The 16,906-nt window shown below is 40.2% G+C and overlaps 1 protein-coding gene across 2 annotated transcripts in view; it reads left to right on the top strand.

Annotated features, from left to right (window-relative positions):
- The window catches only part of LOC126108521 (probable citrate synthase 2, mitochondrial), a 234,300-nt gene extending 226,751 nt beyond the window's left edge, over positions 1–7,549 (top strand). For both annotated transcript variants that reach the window (XM_049913792.1, XM_049913791.1), the window contains exon 9: positions 5,984–7,549. In XM_049913792.1, coding sequence (XP_049769749.1) covers positions 5,984–6,160 — 177 coding nt within the window. In that variant the 3' untranslated portion in view covers positions 6,161–7,549. The remainder of the gene's footprint in view (positions 1–5,983) is intronic.
- Positions 7,550–16,906: the final 9,357 nt, after the last annotated feature.

The following is a 16,906-nucleotide window of genomic DNA, read 5'->3' as shown; positions in this document are numbered from 1 at the left end:
ATACCTGTCCTTTTTTCCCCCTAAGGTAAGTCTTTCCGCTCCCGGGATTGGAATGACTCCTTACCCTCTCCCTTAAAACCCATATCCTTTTGTCTTCCCTTCTCCTTCCCTCTTTCCTGCCGAGGCAACCGTTGGTTGCGAAAGCTAGAGTTTTGTGTGTATGTTTGTGTTTGTTTGTGTGTCTATCGACCTGCCAGCGCTTTTGTTTGGTAAGTCTCATCATCTTTCTTTTTAAATATATTTTTCCCACGTGGAATGTTTCCCTCTATTATATTTATGTCTTTGTTAGGTTTATTTTCTATCTGCTGGGTGCGCTCATTGAAGTTTTCGTTCCATTCGACAGATCTTGCAATTTTCCTCACTTTCAATGAAGATAGCAATGTCATCATTGAATCTTACCATTGAAGCTCATCATGAAATTTTAATCATGCTCAGTAATCTTAATTTTTGTTGCTTGTTTGCATAAATAGTGTGATCCATAATTGCATACTACAGGGATTGTGAATGGACTCCACACTAAAAATAAACAAAAGGTGTGAGTAAAAGTTATTATCGGAAACACTGTTTGTAAGATACGGCAGAGTCGTAAGTACTATGTACACTAATGTGACACACTGTGTGTAGTGCACTAGCACAGACTGCAGATAGGTCGTGCATGTAGTACATTTGTCATTTCAGTCAGTGAACACATTGTGTGTTGTGATGGAAGATACTCCCAAACAGAACAAACGGCAGTTGGAGAAAACAAAACAATGTCATTGCTGACTGTAAATGAGAAAGTGAATGAAAATGCAGGTTTGATGTAAATTACACAACCTGGTGTCACTATGGGAATTCTTTTGTACCTCCATAGTGAAGGATTTTCTAACCCTCGTTTGTATGAAGCTCTTCTAATGTTTTGATGTAAAAAATAAATTCCTCGAGTTTGTGAAACATAATTTTATACACCTCGTGTGTGTGTCTACAGTAGTACTAAATATTTTGGTTCTCGAAGATGTGCTCAGAGTTGTAGTTATTATTATTTAATAATTTCCTCAGTTGAGTTTTTCTTGTCATCTCATTGTACATGGTACCCTACTATGAAGGAGACCTGTCAACTAAGGTTTCTCCCTTTTTGAATGTGGGGCACCACAGTGAAGTGGTTTCAGTCTTATCCTGAGTCCAGCAATAACAAGTGATGCAGTATAGCCTTTAAAAAGGCACTGGAACCTTAATTATATTACAGCAATGTGGACAAAGTTGCATCCTGCAGTAACACTTGAAAATCTGGAATAAGCCCGAAAAGGATGAGACCTTTTTACTAGAGCAGGTAGAGGGAGGGGCGAGGGAGGAACAGCTGAAATTCCCATGTTGACATTTTCTTTCTTTGGCATACATAATGGCTGTTGCCGAATCAGAGCATTTGCCTTAAATGATTATTAAAAAACCACAAAGCTGGAATAGGTTTAACCAGACAATAACTACGATCCTGTTCTTACCCAGCGAGTTCCCAGTGATTCGTGCAATATGTGACACAGTCCTCAGTAGCACAGCTCCCACAGAACTTAATTCGAATGAAGTCTAGTTTACCATAATAGAATACGTGACAGTCTCTTATATTTGTCATTTCACTCCAGTATTTTTGCCAAGTGTGTTTTCTCCAGGTGCAGTATATACTGTATGGGAAATGGGTGAGTCGATATTTGGGAAAATCGGAGACAAGAGAAAACATCCTTAAGATTGGATTTGTTCTAACAAACATTCAGTAAAATATTCACTTCATTCCACCATCCAATTCATCTACATCTACATACATACTCCACAATCCACCATATGGTGCGTGGCTGAGGGTACCTCGTACCACAACTAGCATCCTCTCTCTGCGTTCCACTCCCAAACAGAACGAGGGAAAAATGACTGCCTATATGCCTCTGTACGAGCCCTAATCTCTCTTATCTTATCTCTGTGGTCTTCCCGCGAAATATAAGTTGGCGGCAGTAAAATTGTACTGCAGTCAGACTCAAATGCTGCTTCTCTAAATTTACTCAGTAGCAATTCATGAAAAGAACGCCGCCTTTCCTCTAGAGACTCCCACCCGAGTTCCTGAAGCATTTCCGTAACACTCGCATGATGATCAAACCTACCAGTAACAAATCTAGCAGCCCACCTCTGAATTGCTTCTATGTCCTCCCTCAATCCGACCTGATAGGGATCCAAAACGCTCGAGCAGTACTGAAGAATAGGTTGTATTAGTGTTTTATAAGCGGTCTCCTTTACAGATGAACCACATCTTCCCAAAATTCTACCAATGAACCGAAGACGACTGTTCGCCTTCCCCACAACTGCCATTACATGCTTGTCCCACCTCATATTGCTCTGCTATGTTACACCCAAATATTTAATCGACGTGACTGTGTCCAGCACTACACTACTAACGGAGCATTCAAACATTACGGGATTCTTTTTCATATTCATCTGCATTAATTTACATTAATCTACATTTAGAGTTAGCTGTCATTCTTTGCACCAATCACAAATCCTGTCCAAGTCATCTTGTATCCTCCTACAGTCACTTGACGACGACACCTTCGTGTACACCACAGCATCATCAGCAAACAGCTGCACATTGCTACCCACCCTATCTAAAAGATCATTTATGTAGATAGAAAACAACAGCGGACCTACCACACTTCCCTGGGGCACTCTAGATGATACCCTCACCTCCGATGAACGCTCACCATCAGATTCTAGTTTGAGCATTTAAGCTAGAAATGTATCTTTCTTCTGATAAAACACCTTTCCTTGGCGGTAGCGTCGTCGTCACAAATGTAATTTTCACAATGAAAATTTCCTGATTACAAAAGAAGTAACAAGTTGTAGAATATTCTCAAACCATCATCAGTTGCGTGGCGGTGTGATCTACCTATGTCTTTCACATTATTACATGTCCATGGCCATGTTTGGTTTGAATGTCATTTAACGTACGAATATAGAGTAAAAATTTGTCGAGGTTTATTGATAATGTTATGAAAAGGATAGATTGCTACTCAGCATACAGTGGGGGGAGATGCTGAGCTGCAAACGGGCACAATGAAAAGACTGCTAGGCAGTTAAGCTTTTAGCCAAAATGGTTTCTTGTGCATTAGACAACATGCAGACAGTGTCTGCCTTTGGCTGCTGGTCATGTTAGTGTGAGGTGCATTTGTGTGAATATGTCTACATTGTCTAACGCAGAAGCCTTTTGGCGGAAAGCTTAATTGGTTAGCAGTTCATTTCGTTCTACCTATCTGGGACTCATCTCCACTATATGGCGAGCAGCAATCTATACTTTCCGTATTGCCATTATTCCGTCCTGGATTTTCCTTTTATTGATAGTGTTGTATATTAAATGATTGAGAGTGGAACATTAGTCAGTCTCATTAAAATTTCCATTGAGGTCCTCCTCCTTTACTCCAGTTGACGTTTTAAATTCTATGTTAATTTTTTAACGTTTCCTAAATAGCTAACCTTTAAGGTTTGTTGGTGACAGAGACAGCAAACAACTTCGAAGGATCCGTTCTACAGAATAGGAAGCGTCTTCAGAAAAGGTTAGGAAATGAACCTCAGCGAAATTAAAACAAGGATAGACTGTATAGACTGCAAAATGAGCGATTAGTATTGACACTTCAGCCAGGCAGACGGCAATGTTGCCGTACGTGGCTTACGGCACTCTACGCCTGGTCTCTACTCGAATGGGTTCTCTAGCAGCAGAAACAAAAGCGTCTACAACGTGCAGGTCGTATTTGTACAGATGAATTTATTTACAGTTGCTACTTGTAATATGTAATCTCAAATTGAAGAGAGTCGTTTAGTATCTAATATGGTGACATGTCGTAAAGTTACGTCAGACTTCACAGTATAAGTGAAAAAGATTTCGTCATATCGTTGAACATTTGCAGTTTTTGTTTCTGCTTTTAGATACTAACAATATTAATTAGTTGTACAACAAAGGAGAGAATAATGTATCGGTATACTAAGTTGTTATCTCAAGACAGCACACACAATACGATGATAAAACAAGTGTGTGTTGTAGTCGTGCTAATGGAGATACTCCAATTACTCTCAGAATCTTAATTCAAATAGTCATCTTAAGCACCATCTATCCCAGTTGTATAATTAAATTTTGTACACGCTCTTCCACAACAGCCTTCATTTTTAGCTGCCTCTTTGATGACATTTACAGTACTGTTTGCAATTTTTTGTCAGTGTCTCACTTGTCACTCTATTGATAACTGCTACAAAAAGATTCTCAGAGATCGTGAATTTTTTATTCTTGGCAACAATGTAGCTTATTTGCTCCCACACCCCTTCAATGTTGTCAAAGTGATAACGTTTGGAGGATGCTGGACAATTTTGTGCATGTACCTTCGAGCAAAAACACCAGTTACATGTCCGAAGTTGTGGTTTCCTTTGCACAACAATACTGCCTCCTTTAAATCTGCTCTGAAATCAGCTTTCCACTGTTTCAGCTACTGGATATCACATTAGTTTTTCTTTAGCAAAGTTAGTGTCCTATCATGAACAACAGAATGATACGAGGGACTGTCCACGATAACTAACGAACTTGTCAGATTCGTCACAAGCAGTAGTTCGAACCACTTTCGAAAAACCACACCGATCGTCTCTTGATAGTAATTACCTGTCTTTTTTAATGAAAACTCAACAAGCAATTTGGCTAGCGTTAACCCACATTTCGTATATCCACACTGTATTTCTCTCTCTCTCTCTCTCTCTCTCTCTCTCTCTCTCTCTCTCTCTCTCTCTCTCTCTCTCGCCATCCAACTGAATCTGTTAATGCCATCAACATTTTGCATCCATTAAACACTGAATGGTTGAAGCTTAAGTCTGTTGGCACTGTACATAATGGCAAATTTGCTTCCTTTAAATAAAAATTGTTTCTGAAGTGACAAAATTAATTTAGATAGTAAGGTGTTCCTTCTCTTATAATAGCCATGTAAATGACGACGAATAGTGTCTTTTTGGAAATTGTCCAAAGCTGCCACTTCATTCCTGGTGTGTGCAGCCTTTCGAGCCGCTCTCGCAGCAGGCTATGCTGTACTGTTCTTTCTCGCAAGTTACAACTTGAGCAACAGGAAATAAGGGTTAGTTCATTTTGGAACTCTAATTATGTTAGCGACAGACCTCCGCCTTCGATTCGTGTAAAGCTCCGTCATCCACTTAACACCTGACAGGGCCAACACTTTCCTGTCGAGATGATCAATGTGCCTTCAGCCTGTGTCGCCTTGTTATTGCTCGAATGTCTATAAAAATACGAAACGGAACTGGAGGCCAGCATGAAAACCACTTACGTACTGAGGCGGCCATCCTAATGTACCACCAATACTTACCCTGTTCATTTTCATTGGACTCACTGCTGACAGAAACAACTCGATCTGAAAGTTCTGTGACTAAATCTTCTGCTTCACAGCTTGAACTTCCAGATAGTTCCCTACTGTATCGATTGTCTCGAGTTCTCGAGCAAATTTCTTATTTCATCATCTGTCAGTTTAATCTCTTTATACATTCTATCAATGTGCCACGGAAATATAAGCTTCCATGCACCGTACTGTTTACTAGTTGCCAGAGAGTGGATGCTGTGCTGCTAGACATTAAAAAAAATCACTATAACTCAACAGTGAATGTAAACCAAAAGCTCTTATTACTTGTAGTAATAATCATTATAATAAATGTCATGTAGGTATTAAATAAAATAATTAGCACAAGGGAATTGTAGCCCAAAACATTGTTGGATCAGTCACTGAAACCCCCTGCCCCCCCCCCCCCCCCCCCCCCTCAGGTGGTATGCAACTGTTAAGCCAATGACAATAATCTGGTTGACATACTGAGCTTCAGATTCTCACAGTTTTCATACCAAAGAAACAATAAATTGGAACCCATCACATTGAGACTAGTTTCTTCTTATACTGTAAGAAATAAATGCTTTGAGGACTTACTATGTTTTCAGTATTACGGACTGAAGGAGATGAACTACTACACGGTCCTGTTCGGAGTGTCACGTGCCCTGGGCGTGATGGCGTCACTCGTCTGGGACCGCATCTTCGGCCTGCCCATCGAGAGGCCCAAGTCGATGTCGACAGACGGCCTCATGAAGATGGTGAAGGGTTCGGCGAAGGCCGCATAGACGCTCGCGAAGCGCGCGTCCTTCGAGTGGGGTGGCGTCGGAGATCGTGTCCTGCCCGTCGGCCCTGCTAAATCTTTTAGGCGAAACAAAAATGTGAATGAGAGGGAAGTGTGTAGTGTGAGTGCTGACGGTTGATAGTTAATAAGTGTGAATGTCGTCTTGTTTCTACCGAGTGTTTAATGAAAATGTTACAGAGTGGCTGCGTGAATGATTGTACGTCTGTGGGAATGAACAAAAATGCATTCGTGATACTTGCAAGTGGGAGGGGAAGCACAGAAATGCAGTCAGTCGTGGAATGTACCGACAGTAGTAGAGAGATTGCCGTAGCGTCGTGTAGCGGAGGTGTAAATTCCCTGCCTTAGATGGAAAGGAAGTAGCAGACAATAATGTAGGCATTCTGGATGTGCACATCTAGGAAGCTGCTCGGCTTAGCTATCTTCGAACTGTAGTACACGTCGGTAATTGACACGAGGTTCCACGCTTTGTTTGCAGCAGCAGTGCAGGAACTCTTAAATAAGAAAGCAGTTGTGCGGTAGACGGTTTATTTGTAATTGCGTCGAGGCACTACAGAGTTGTAAATTTTCACAATGCCGTCTTCAATTATTCACGGTTTTTGTGTTGCGGTGGATATTACAGGAGCAAATAGTAATAAGTTTCCAAACTGCAAGGAGCAGACAGTTCCTCTGAAGGAACAGCCCACGTACTTAATAGGCGATGCGGTAGTTAAATAGTTGTGACAGTTGTCAACCTCGGACTTCTCAGTACCTCGTAGCACTATTTTGTCCCACCTTCAGACGCTGAGCCTATATTTCACCATTACCTTATTAGCGATGTAGGTCGAACCCGTTTCGGCAGCATAACCGTCTGACATCTTTTGCAGATCTTGTTTCTATAAGAGAAGGATCTGCCTCAAAATTTGAAATGACCGTTGGAGGCAGCTTTTGTGCACACAAATAGTTATTATGTGATGGCTGCCTCAACTAGAAATTCCATTGCTCGACTGTGTCCTGTAAAAGGATAGTGTGGTATTGTCTCTGACAAAGCTTACTGTAAATGGAAGGGTGTTTGAGAGTGGGGCAGCATCATTTGTTTAATCACAAATTAAAATGTAGTGTACCACATACTTAACATGAATTGTGTTGTTATAAATTTGTTATGAACTATTGGAGAGTGTTGAGGGGATGTGATTTCAACACAGTGTGGAGATCTGTATCTTAATACATGTATTGTCCATGTCTGTGGAAACAAATTACCTCTCCAAGCTCCTGAAATGTATGTGAATAAAATGTTTCAAATTGGTTGCGCGCGCGCGTGCGCGCACACACACACACACACACACACACACACACACACACACACACACACACACACACACACACACACACACACCTCTTTAGATGGAAAATTATGTAAAGAAGAAAATGAAATTGTTTTCACCCCCTTGCAGTTTTGATGAAAAATGATAGTATGTGAGACTTGTTTTACACAGTGTGTGTGTGGGCCACTAGTAGAAGTAATCTTTGGTAAAGGATAAACACTGCCTTACTGTGCCGAATTTGAAATGCAAAGGCTTAGCGTTTGTAATAAATAGGAAAAAGAAACTGGTCATGATGTTAAGAGAAGATGGTTGCACAGCACTCGGTATATAACTGTTAGCCACTGCGTGGTGTATATTTTAGTGATCCCTGTAATAGTACTCTTGTTAAAATGCTCATATCTGCTGGTCAGGATTTCTTAGTGATATTGTTGTAATAATATTTATGTATAATTTATTTATTTAATCACCTGTGTATGATCCCTGTGATAATTGTGTTTATCTGAAATTATTAATGAATGGTGGGTTACGGGAGGTGAATGTGCGTGTGAAGCATTGTTTCCATTACTCCTTTTTTGGCTTATTTCCGTGTCTTAAATCCTTAAGAAATCTTGACAGTGTTGAGTGAGGCAGCAATAGTTGTAAAATTTCTTGTTTGTAAAAATAAATGAACCGACAGTACAATGACTGTTGCATGTGTGTTGATTTTTTCCTCATCTGCTATCATCCCTCCCACAAGATCTTAGATGCAAAGTTGCAGACCACCACGTTTGCGTCAACATCCTTGTTAAACGTCTAAAACATTCCTTAGCTAATTGATGGGTTTGTTTACAGTAGTGACAAAGTATCACAGCAGTCAAAGTTCACTTGTTTCATTATTTGCATTTATCAGTTTAAGTGTACAATAATCGGAAATCGTTGCCATACTTAAGTGCAGTCTGTTCAACACAACGTTGTGGCCCAAGCTAGGCTGTGCTTGGCCTCCAAAGTGTTTTAACACTAAAAAGTCCAGCCACTTGGAAGAATTTGAGGTCCAAAACATCAGCCATTTATGCCATAATTTAATATGTTACTGCCACATTTGTGTTTGATATATCTTAGAGTAATAAACAAGACAAAGCATTAAGGTGGCTTATTTTCATATTTGTTCTAGTTCTTTACTAGATTGCAGGAATCCTTCTGGGGGTCAGATGAATTATTTAGCAATTTCACATGTAATTGGTTTTTGTATAGGAAGTTGAGCAGAGAGGTACGTTGCAATACCTGTTCGTTTCTTTCCTGCCTGTTGCCCCCAGTAAATTCTCTTCTTCTCCAACCTAACGTTGGAAAAGTATGTTGGGTGCTACTAGGAGATGAGATTTGTCTGTAAAAAAGAAGATTCCGAAAAATAAAACAGAACTAAATTTTAACTGTAGCAGATGGCAGCAAACCTAAATATAAATCCTCTTCAGACTTTTCCCACTGATATTTCTCCCTCTGATCCAGATATAATTTTTTTTTTTTAATTTTATTTGAGGACTTCTAAAATTTCTTTCTTTCTTTCTCAATGAGCGTGAAAGGTTTGCTACAAATATAAGTATGTGCATGAAAATGGACAATGCAAGCACACATTGGCATAGTCAGTTGTGTCAGCAGTTTTAAGTTCATTAGTTTCTTTGAAAATTGTAGAAATTTAAAAACATAAAGGCATTACATGTCAGTTGATAGGTAGCAAGACATCTGTACATAGTTCACACAGAAAATAAATTAAGTTTTCCAGAGAGATATGTGCCTCGTGTGTGAAAAAAAAAATCACAGCAGAGATAAGGTCTTTTTAACACAGTGTTGTGGCCCAAGCTGCTTCTGGTCTTGATTGCCAGTTTTAACACAGTTTAAGTGGCAACACAGCTAGCAAACATAGTAATGTGGACATGATATAACATAAATTGTAGAGTTAATGGTACATTCTGACACACTGAATAGTAAGTGGTGTTTACAGTTTCACTCCTGTGCACTGTCTGACTTACTCAACGCCTAACTGTGGAATGTGAAGTTACTTAGATTTTATTCTGACCAACGGGTGCTGACTGGTCTATTAGGTTTTAGTAATGAAGACAGCAAAATTAAAGGACACAAATAAGTAAATTTAACTAAGAGTGGTATAACTAACAAATGGCAAAATTCAGGCACTCTTTACGAATGAAACTTAAGGTGCACCAGGCATTCCCAAAATGTTTTGAGAAAGTGGAATTTTCTAATTGGAATAATTAATGAACTGGCAAATCACTTTTAGTGCAAGTGTGTATTTTTGGAAACAGAAAAATCAAGGCTACAAAACTGGTATTGACTTCTGCAAACAATGAAACAATTACATGTTAATATTGGAACATTCTAGAATGCAAAAAATTTTAATATGATTAACTTATCAAACATGAAATTCTTGGAAAAAGTAAAATGTCCATTAAAGAGGAGGAAAGGGGGCGCTTCTAAATGAGCTATAATAATCTAGAAAATTATGATTTAATCCACTGAGTACCAAAAGTTTAATGAAAAATGCCCGAATAAGAGTTAAAACAATGAGTTAACTTAGCACGTGCAAGAACTGCAGAGTTTCAGACAACCACAGCGACTATTAAAATATGTAATCTTTCAAAGTAAGTTGTGCTTCCACCATAGAACACACACACACACACACACACACACACACACACACACACACACACACACACACACACACACATGGCCACTCTGTCTGGAGGCTAATGCATAACTGATGAAATTAGTCAGGCCTTAGTGCCCAGAGGCAGTGGCCGTGTCTGAGAATTCTGCTTGTCAGTGTGTGGCAACGACGACTTTGATCTTAAAAATTTAAGTCTTTTTCATTGTATCTGTCTCACACCTACTCTGTGGTGAGTAGCAGTCTATCTTTTCCATGTTGTTTGGTTGCATACCGTACTTTCCATTGCTTGAATAAGAATGGGATAATTTTCGTGCACTATTAACAAAGTGATCAAGAAACAAGAGAAAAAAAACCCACACACACATTGACATCGAGTGGTAAGATTGTCCCATCTCAATCTGTTGAGTTACATAAATGTTTTCCTCTGATGTGGTGAAGGAATTTTACAATATATCAATCAATTCCTGTAATCAGGATCACTTAAATTGAGAGGGTGGCTTTAATTTTGGAGAGAACAGAAAGGCCATTTAGTGTTAATCCTCTAAACATGACACGACATATTATGGGTGAAAGACTGTTACTTGATGATAGTGAAAATGTGGGCATTATGTCTTGGTCTAAGGCATGTTTTTGTGCCTAACATTTAGTCTCTTATGTCCATATTCACCACAGATGCAAATACTAACCATGAAAGCCTTTGTCTGAACAAAATTACATAGTGTGATGGAAAAAAGTACCAGTAATAATAGTGAGCCAACCACCCACTGCAAAATATGGAAAAACTCTCTCCCCTTTCTTTCTTTCTTTTTTTTTTCCCCCGGCTGTTTTCTAGCGAAAGTTTTCAGCAGTAAATCATTTCTATTTCTCAATATAAAAGAATGAGCTTTGTCAGTAGGAATCTTTTAGTTAGTAATCCAGAAAAATTGACAAGAACTTAAAAGTTTAATTATAATGTAAGAAGATTAATTAAAGAGCAAATCTTGTTTCATATGTTCTGTTATTTGTATGAGGTGTTATGTGTATGCACTGTGCTGTCCCAAGAGCATTCAAACTGTACTCGGTGTCTTGATGTGCAAAGTAATCGAAGGCAGCAAAGCATCTTCAGCGCGAACCATGGAGTCAAAGAATACCAACAACCAGAAGATTATAACAATGTGTGTATTGATGTATTCGAACTCGTGGGGTTGGGTTGTTGTTGTTGGTTTTTTATTTATTTATTTAAAAAAAAAACTTGGTTTGTTCACGAGTTGTAAATAGATCATTGAATCTCATTTTGTAAGTAAAGGCACAATAAACCTTGTTATAAATCACTTAATAAGTTCTGGTTTTGGTAGTTGAGATCTCCTACAGACATGAGAATTATCAAGTCTGCAGACTACTTGGAGCTGAAGACCAGCCACGAGGTAATTTATAAATTAACCGAACCCTCACAGTTTCCGTAGTGGAGATGCAGTAACATGTACTTGACTTTGTTACATAAATACTTCTCAATTCAATTTGAAGAGTAGTGGTGTGCAATAATTTAAAAGAAACATAACAGTTAACAGAAATATTCTCACTCGCTTGTTACCCAGTCTACTGTCCAGATCCAAGAAGAGGATGGAAAATACTTATTTTTTGTTGTGTAGAGTGTCGCATTGGTTTGCTAAGATACTATGAGGATCATTCAATAAGTAATGTGCCACATTTTTTTCTCAGAACATATTTATTGTTAGTCAGAATTTGGTGACAGTTGCATAAACATGTCTTGTCCATGTCCCGTTTGTCTACATCGTCTCCATCACGTTTAATGGCCTTACGCCAATGTTGTGGAAGGGCATGTGTTCCCTGCTGGTAAATGCTCTTGTCCTGTAGGCATGTCCATGTTTTCAATGCATGACTGACACTCTAGTCATCTACAAAGTGTTCCCCAATTCAGTGTGTGTTCCAATAATGCAGATGAAATGGCCTTTCTTAGAATCTTGTCTGCTGTGAGCATTTGTGGAACCCATCCTGAGCATCTCTTGGAATACCTGTGTGTGTCTACCATTGCAGACGCACTTCTAATGCTGACTGACAACTGTAGAGCCAGTTGTGGAGTTGTTACACACCGATCAGCGCGAATAATGGCATCCGCACGATTCGGCGTGTCCGGAGCAGTGGCTGCGACAGGACGTCCCTACTGTGGCTGATCGTGGAGCTCTGTTTCTGCACTTCCCGAGGCTGTAACTTTCTTTAACCCGTTGCCCAACTGTGCTATCGACTGCAGCACCGCCATACACTGCACACAAACATTTATGGATGTTCACCACCGTTTCCTTTTCTGCACACAAGAATTCAATAACAGCACGCTGCTTCTAATGCGAGTAGTACGTAGACGCTATTTTGACACTGTACTACGGCTCTGCCATCTGCCAAAGTGGTTCAAAACTTCACCGGTGCACAGAACAAACATCAAATGTGGAGCACCAACAAGGACGTTTGCCTACGTATATTAACGTATATATGTGGGAGCATTACTTATTGAACGACTCGTGTATTTTCGTATACGATGCAGCTTGCATAGACAATTGTTTGCAGCATGAATCAACTCTGATGAGGCTGTGTAGGTGATATATGGGTCAAGCCTCATTTCCACAGGATAATTGGACGTGAACACAAGTAAAGGAGCATTCACAATCAGTTGGCTTGCACTTTCATAGCACAGTACCGTTTTCATAGCATAGCACAGCACTGCTTTAGACCTGTAAGTTGGGTAAATTTACCCCCATTGTGTAAAAATTTTCAAAGTCAAATAGAAGTATATTAATGTCAATAACATTAATCTGTAATAATCCTATAAATCAAAAGTCTATCTCTCTCTCTCTCTCTTTCTTTCTTTCTTTCTTTCTTTCTTTCTTTCTCTTAATTTTCACCACTGAACAGATTTCGATAAAATTTGCTGTGGGGATAGCTAGAATCCTGAGGAAGTTGACTGTAGAAAATGCAGCTCCTTCTTGATATCTGACCATAAACCGTATTAAAATATTATTAGATTTGTTCATAATGTACAGCTATTTCAATAGCAGGATGGACAAACGTACTCTGGTGCCATGTCGTGGCTTGGGAGGGAGGAGGTGGACATCATGAGCTATGCTTACCCAAACATGCAGTCAGACACGTTATTGCACATACAATAGCTTAATCACCACCATATGTTGTAACAAAAAGGTTGATACGAGACTGCAGCTCAGAAACAATCTGGGAAATTTGTAAGGGTTATAGAGTTAGACTGTGCTCAGAAATAATTGTTTTTTTAACAGTTCAATACATTGTGCTGAGGCTGATTCCGAGGTAATTAGCATTGAAGTTAGCTACTATGGCTGTCGGATGCACAAATTTGAGCAGCCTGCGAGATACAGTTGGTGTCAGTTCTCACAGTATAGATGACGGTGCACAAAATTGCTCAGGTTCAAATCTTACTGCTGTCCCTCGACCAATATTTCTATCGCTCTCTTGTTCGATTTTAGGAAACTTAGCAAAGAACACATTTTGCAACATCTCTGGGCTGCTCGAATTTGCTTGCACATCAGCCCGATTGGCTAACTTCGGTGCCGATTAGCTCAGAAACTGCACACCGTATCAAATTTGTTCTTTAACAGTTAATACGGATCCACAGTGGATGCTTGCAGAAACCACAATATACTGTCTTTATAGATTTCGATGCTCTGAACATGTATAGCACGATTAGTATTGTCTCCTAGTGCAGGGTCTCTCATAAGTTGGGATTTACGTACCATCACCTTAATAAATGGGATGTATACATTAATTGACGGTACCCAGTTTATTTGCACCATTTCTTTGCATTCTTCGTCTGGGTGTTGTGTGGAGCATCTTTCTGTAGCATTCGGCAGAAATCGACCGACATAGTCCATTGTCCTGTGTACCACTGTTCCACGAGAGATATGTCCTGGTGGAACTGTTTGCTGTGCTCTTCACTGAATACACAGGTCTCTGAACACTTAAAGGTGGGAGTGAAGGACGTGAGTTTTCACTGTCATTATTTTGCAGCCAATGACCTTAAAAGTGTGAATGAGTTTGTCCAATACGTCTGTAATTTTTGGCTGCCCTGGTTCCCGAGAACAGTGTTGCCACATTACAAACACAATGCTACACGTGCATCTGATTAGGTCATAGGTTGGACTCTGTACACAGGTTCTGAAATGCTGCTTCATCCATGTGCACACATGCTGTCCCGAGTTCCAAATTAACATGCAGTGGTGGTGAACAATTTTGTTGGATTCAATACAAGTTTTGGTACTCGTCTGGGTGTGCCGAGCCATATGTCATATGATGACTTTATACACTGAAGTGCCAAAGAAACTGGTATAGGCACACGTATCCACGTACAGAGATACGCAAACAGCAGAATACAGTGCTGCAGTCGGCAACACTTACATAAGTGTCTGGTGCAGTTGAATGTTAGATCAATTACTGCTCCTACAGTGGCAGGTTATCAAGATTGAGCTCGAATGTTATAGTGGCGCATCAGTGATGGGACACAGCATCACTGAGGTAGCAATGAAGTGGGAATTTTCCCATCTGACAATGTAACGAGTGTACCGCAAATATCAGGAATCCAGTAAAACATAAAATTGTTAACATCACTGTGGCCGAGGAAAGATCCTGCGAGAACGGGACAAACGACGACTGAAGAGAATTGTACAATGTGACAGAAATACAACCCCTCAGCAAATTGATGCAGACCAATGCTGGGCCATCAATAACTGTCAGCGTGCGAACCATTCGACGAAACGTCATCGATACGGGCTTTCGGAAGTGAAGGCCAACTTGTCTAACCTCGATGACTGCACGACACAAAGCTTTACACATTGCTCGGGCCATCATCATCGGCATTAGACTGTTGATGTCAGGAAACGTGGTGCCTCGTTAGAAGATCTCGTTTCAAATTGTATCGAGGGGAAGGACTTGGAGACAACCTCGAGAGTCCGTGGACCCTGGATGTCAGCAAGCTGGTGTGGGACGCCTGATACATCTAGATACGACTCTGACAAGTGACACATACGTAAACATCCTGTGTGATGACATGCATCCATTCGTGTCCATTGTGCGTTCCGACAGACTTCGGCAATTCCAGGAGGACAGTGGGACACCCCATGTGTCCAGAATTGTTACAGAGTGGCCCCAGGATTGCTCTTCAGTGTTTAAACACATCTGCTGGCCACCAGACTCCTCAGACATGAAAACTATTGAGCATATCTGGGATACCTTGCAACATGCTATTCACAAGAGATCTCAACCTCCCCGTATTCTTACGGATTTATGAACAGCCCTGCAGGATTCGTGGTGTCAGTTCCCTCCAGCACTGCATCAGAGTGAGCCCTACACGACATTAGGCAGTTGTACCAGTTTCTTTGGCTCATCAGTGTATATCGTGAGACCAAAGACACTGCTGTGTTTGATTATATTGTTTATTATTGTAGGCTTGTTTAGGTGTGATTGCTACTTCACATTATATCAGGTGGTCATCGCATCCATTTGACATTGATGTCTCAGTTGCTGTCACACTATTGTATAAGTTTGTTCCTCTGATGTTCGTGGAGCTACAGTAGATTTGGAACTGTGGTTGCAGCAGTTATTTGTATAGTAGTCGAATTGAAAAGTTTATTTGATAATGCTTTGTAACAGTCGTACTGACATTTGAGTCAGTATTGTGACATAATATTGCCGACTCAACTGTGCATGCAGCTGTCGTAAAGTTACTATTAAATAAATTTTCATAATTCGTCTACTACACAAATAACTGTCTCAACAAAAGTTCAAAATCTACTGTAGCTGCACCAACATCAAAGGAACAAACTTCCCTCTCTAGGTGGTTTTTGATTGTCCCACTTGTGCAGGTAGCAGCAGTATTTAGTGTAACCCCTTGCAAAGCAAAAAGTACCACATTGATTTGGAAATCTCCACGTACCACCCATTCCTGCTTATTTTAATTAACAAAATTTACAGTTGATTTCAACGTGGTATAACTTCCTTTTGCTAAGGCGACATGTGTGACAGGGATGGATGATCTTTCATTACTGCTGTGTAACAATACTGGCTTCAGGCTTGTTTTTGAGCCACAAACAAAGAGTACATGTTCCTCTGGTTTGTATGAAATTTTTAGGTCTTCTAACAAACCATTAATGTCACTGCGGAACGTAATGTCGCCTCGGTACTGAAATGACACACGATGTTTCTTGTGGTGCTCCCAAAACACGAACGTACTGTGTCAGTGAGTTCATTCCACTGCTACAGTTGCGAGGCAGAGAGCTGAGCTTTACATTCTGGAAGATCTAAATCCCAAATCAGATTACAGAGTTCAGTATGTGGTTCTTCAGATGATGTTGGCGCACGTGTAGGGCCAGAGTCACTAGCAGACGAGTGCATTTTTTTTGGCCGTAAGCGTCGGTTCCACACGATCGCTATCACTGCTCGATGGTGGTGCGTGTGGGGAACGGGAACTGGCAATGCTTTACTGTGAGCCATAGATGGGATGTCTGGGTATTGAAATTCCTCTTCCTCTTGGTATTGGCTCTATCCTTTAAAGGAGGTACTCTACAAAAATAACAATCTGATACATAATTTTTGGGCTCGTGTGAAATAGTAGGCACACCAAACTTCACGGAGACATTTTTACCACATATCCGTTAAGCGTAGACAAAAAAGAGGTGCAAGACACGTGTGGAGCCCACGATTTATATCGGTTTCCATCTCGACACCTGAAATAAAAGGTGTATGCTTGTTTCACTGA

This window comes from Schistocerca cancellata, chromosome 11 (genome assembly GCF_023864275.1).
Source record: "Schistocerca cancellata isolate TAMUIC-IGC-003103 chromosome 11, iqSchCanc2.1, whole genome shotgun sequence".
Lineage (NCBI taxonomy): Eukaryota > Metazoa > Arthropoda > Insecta > Orthoptera > Acrididae > Schistocerca > Schistocerca cancellata.
Note: the sequence above shows the minus strand (reverse complement) of the source record. Positions and strands in the feature narration are given on the sequence as shown.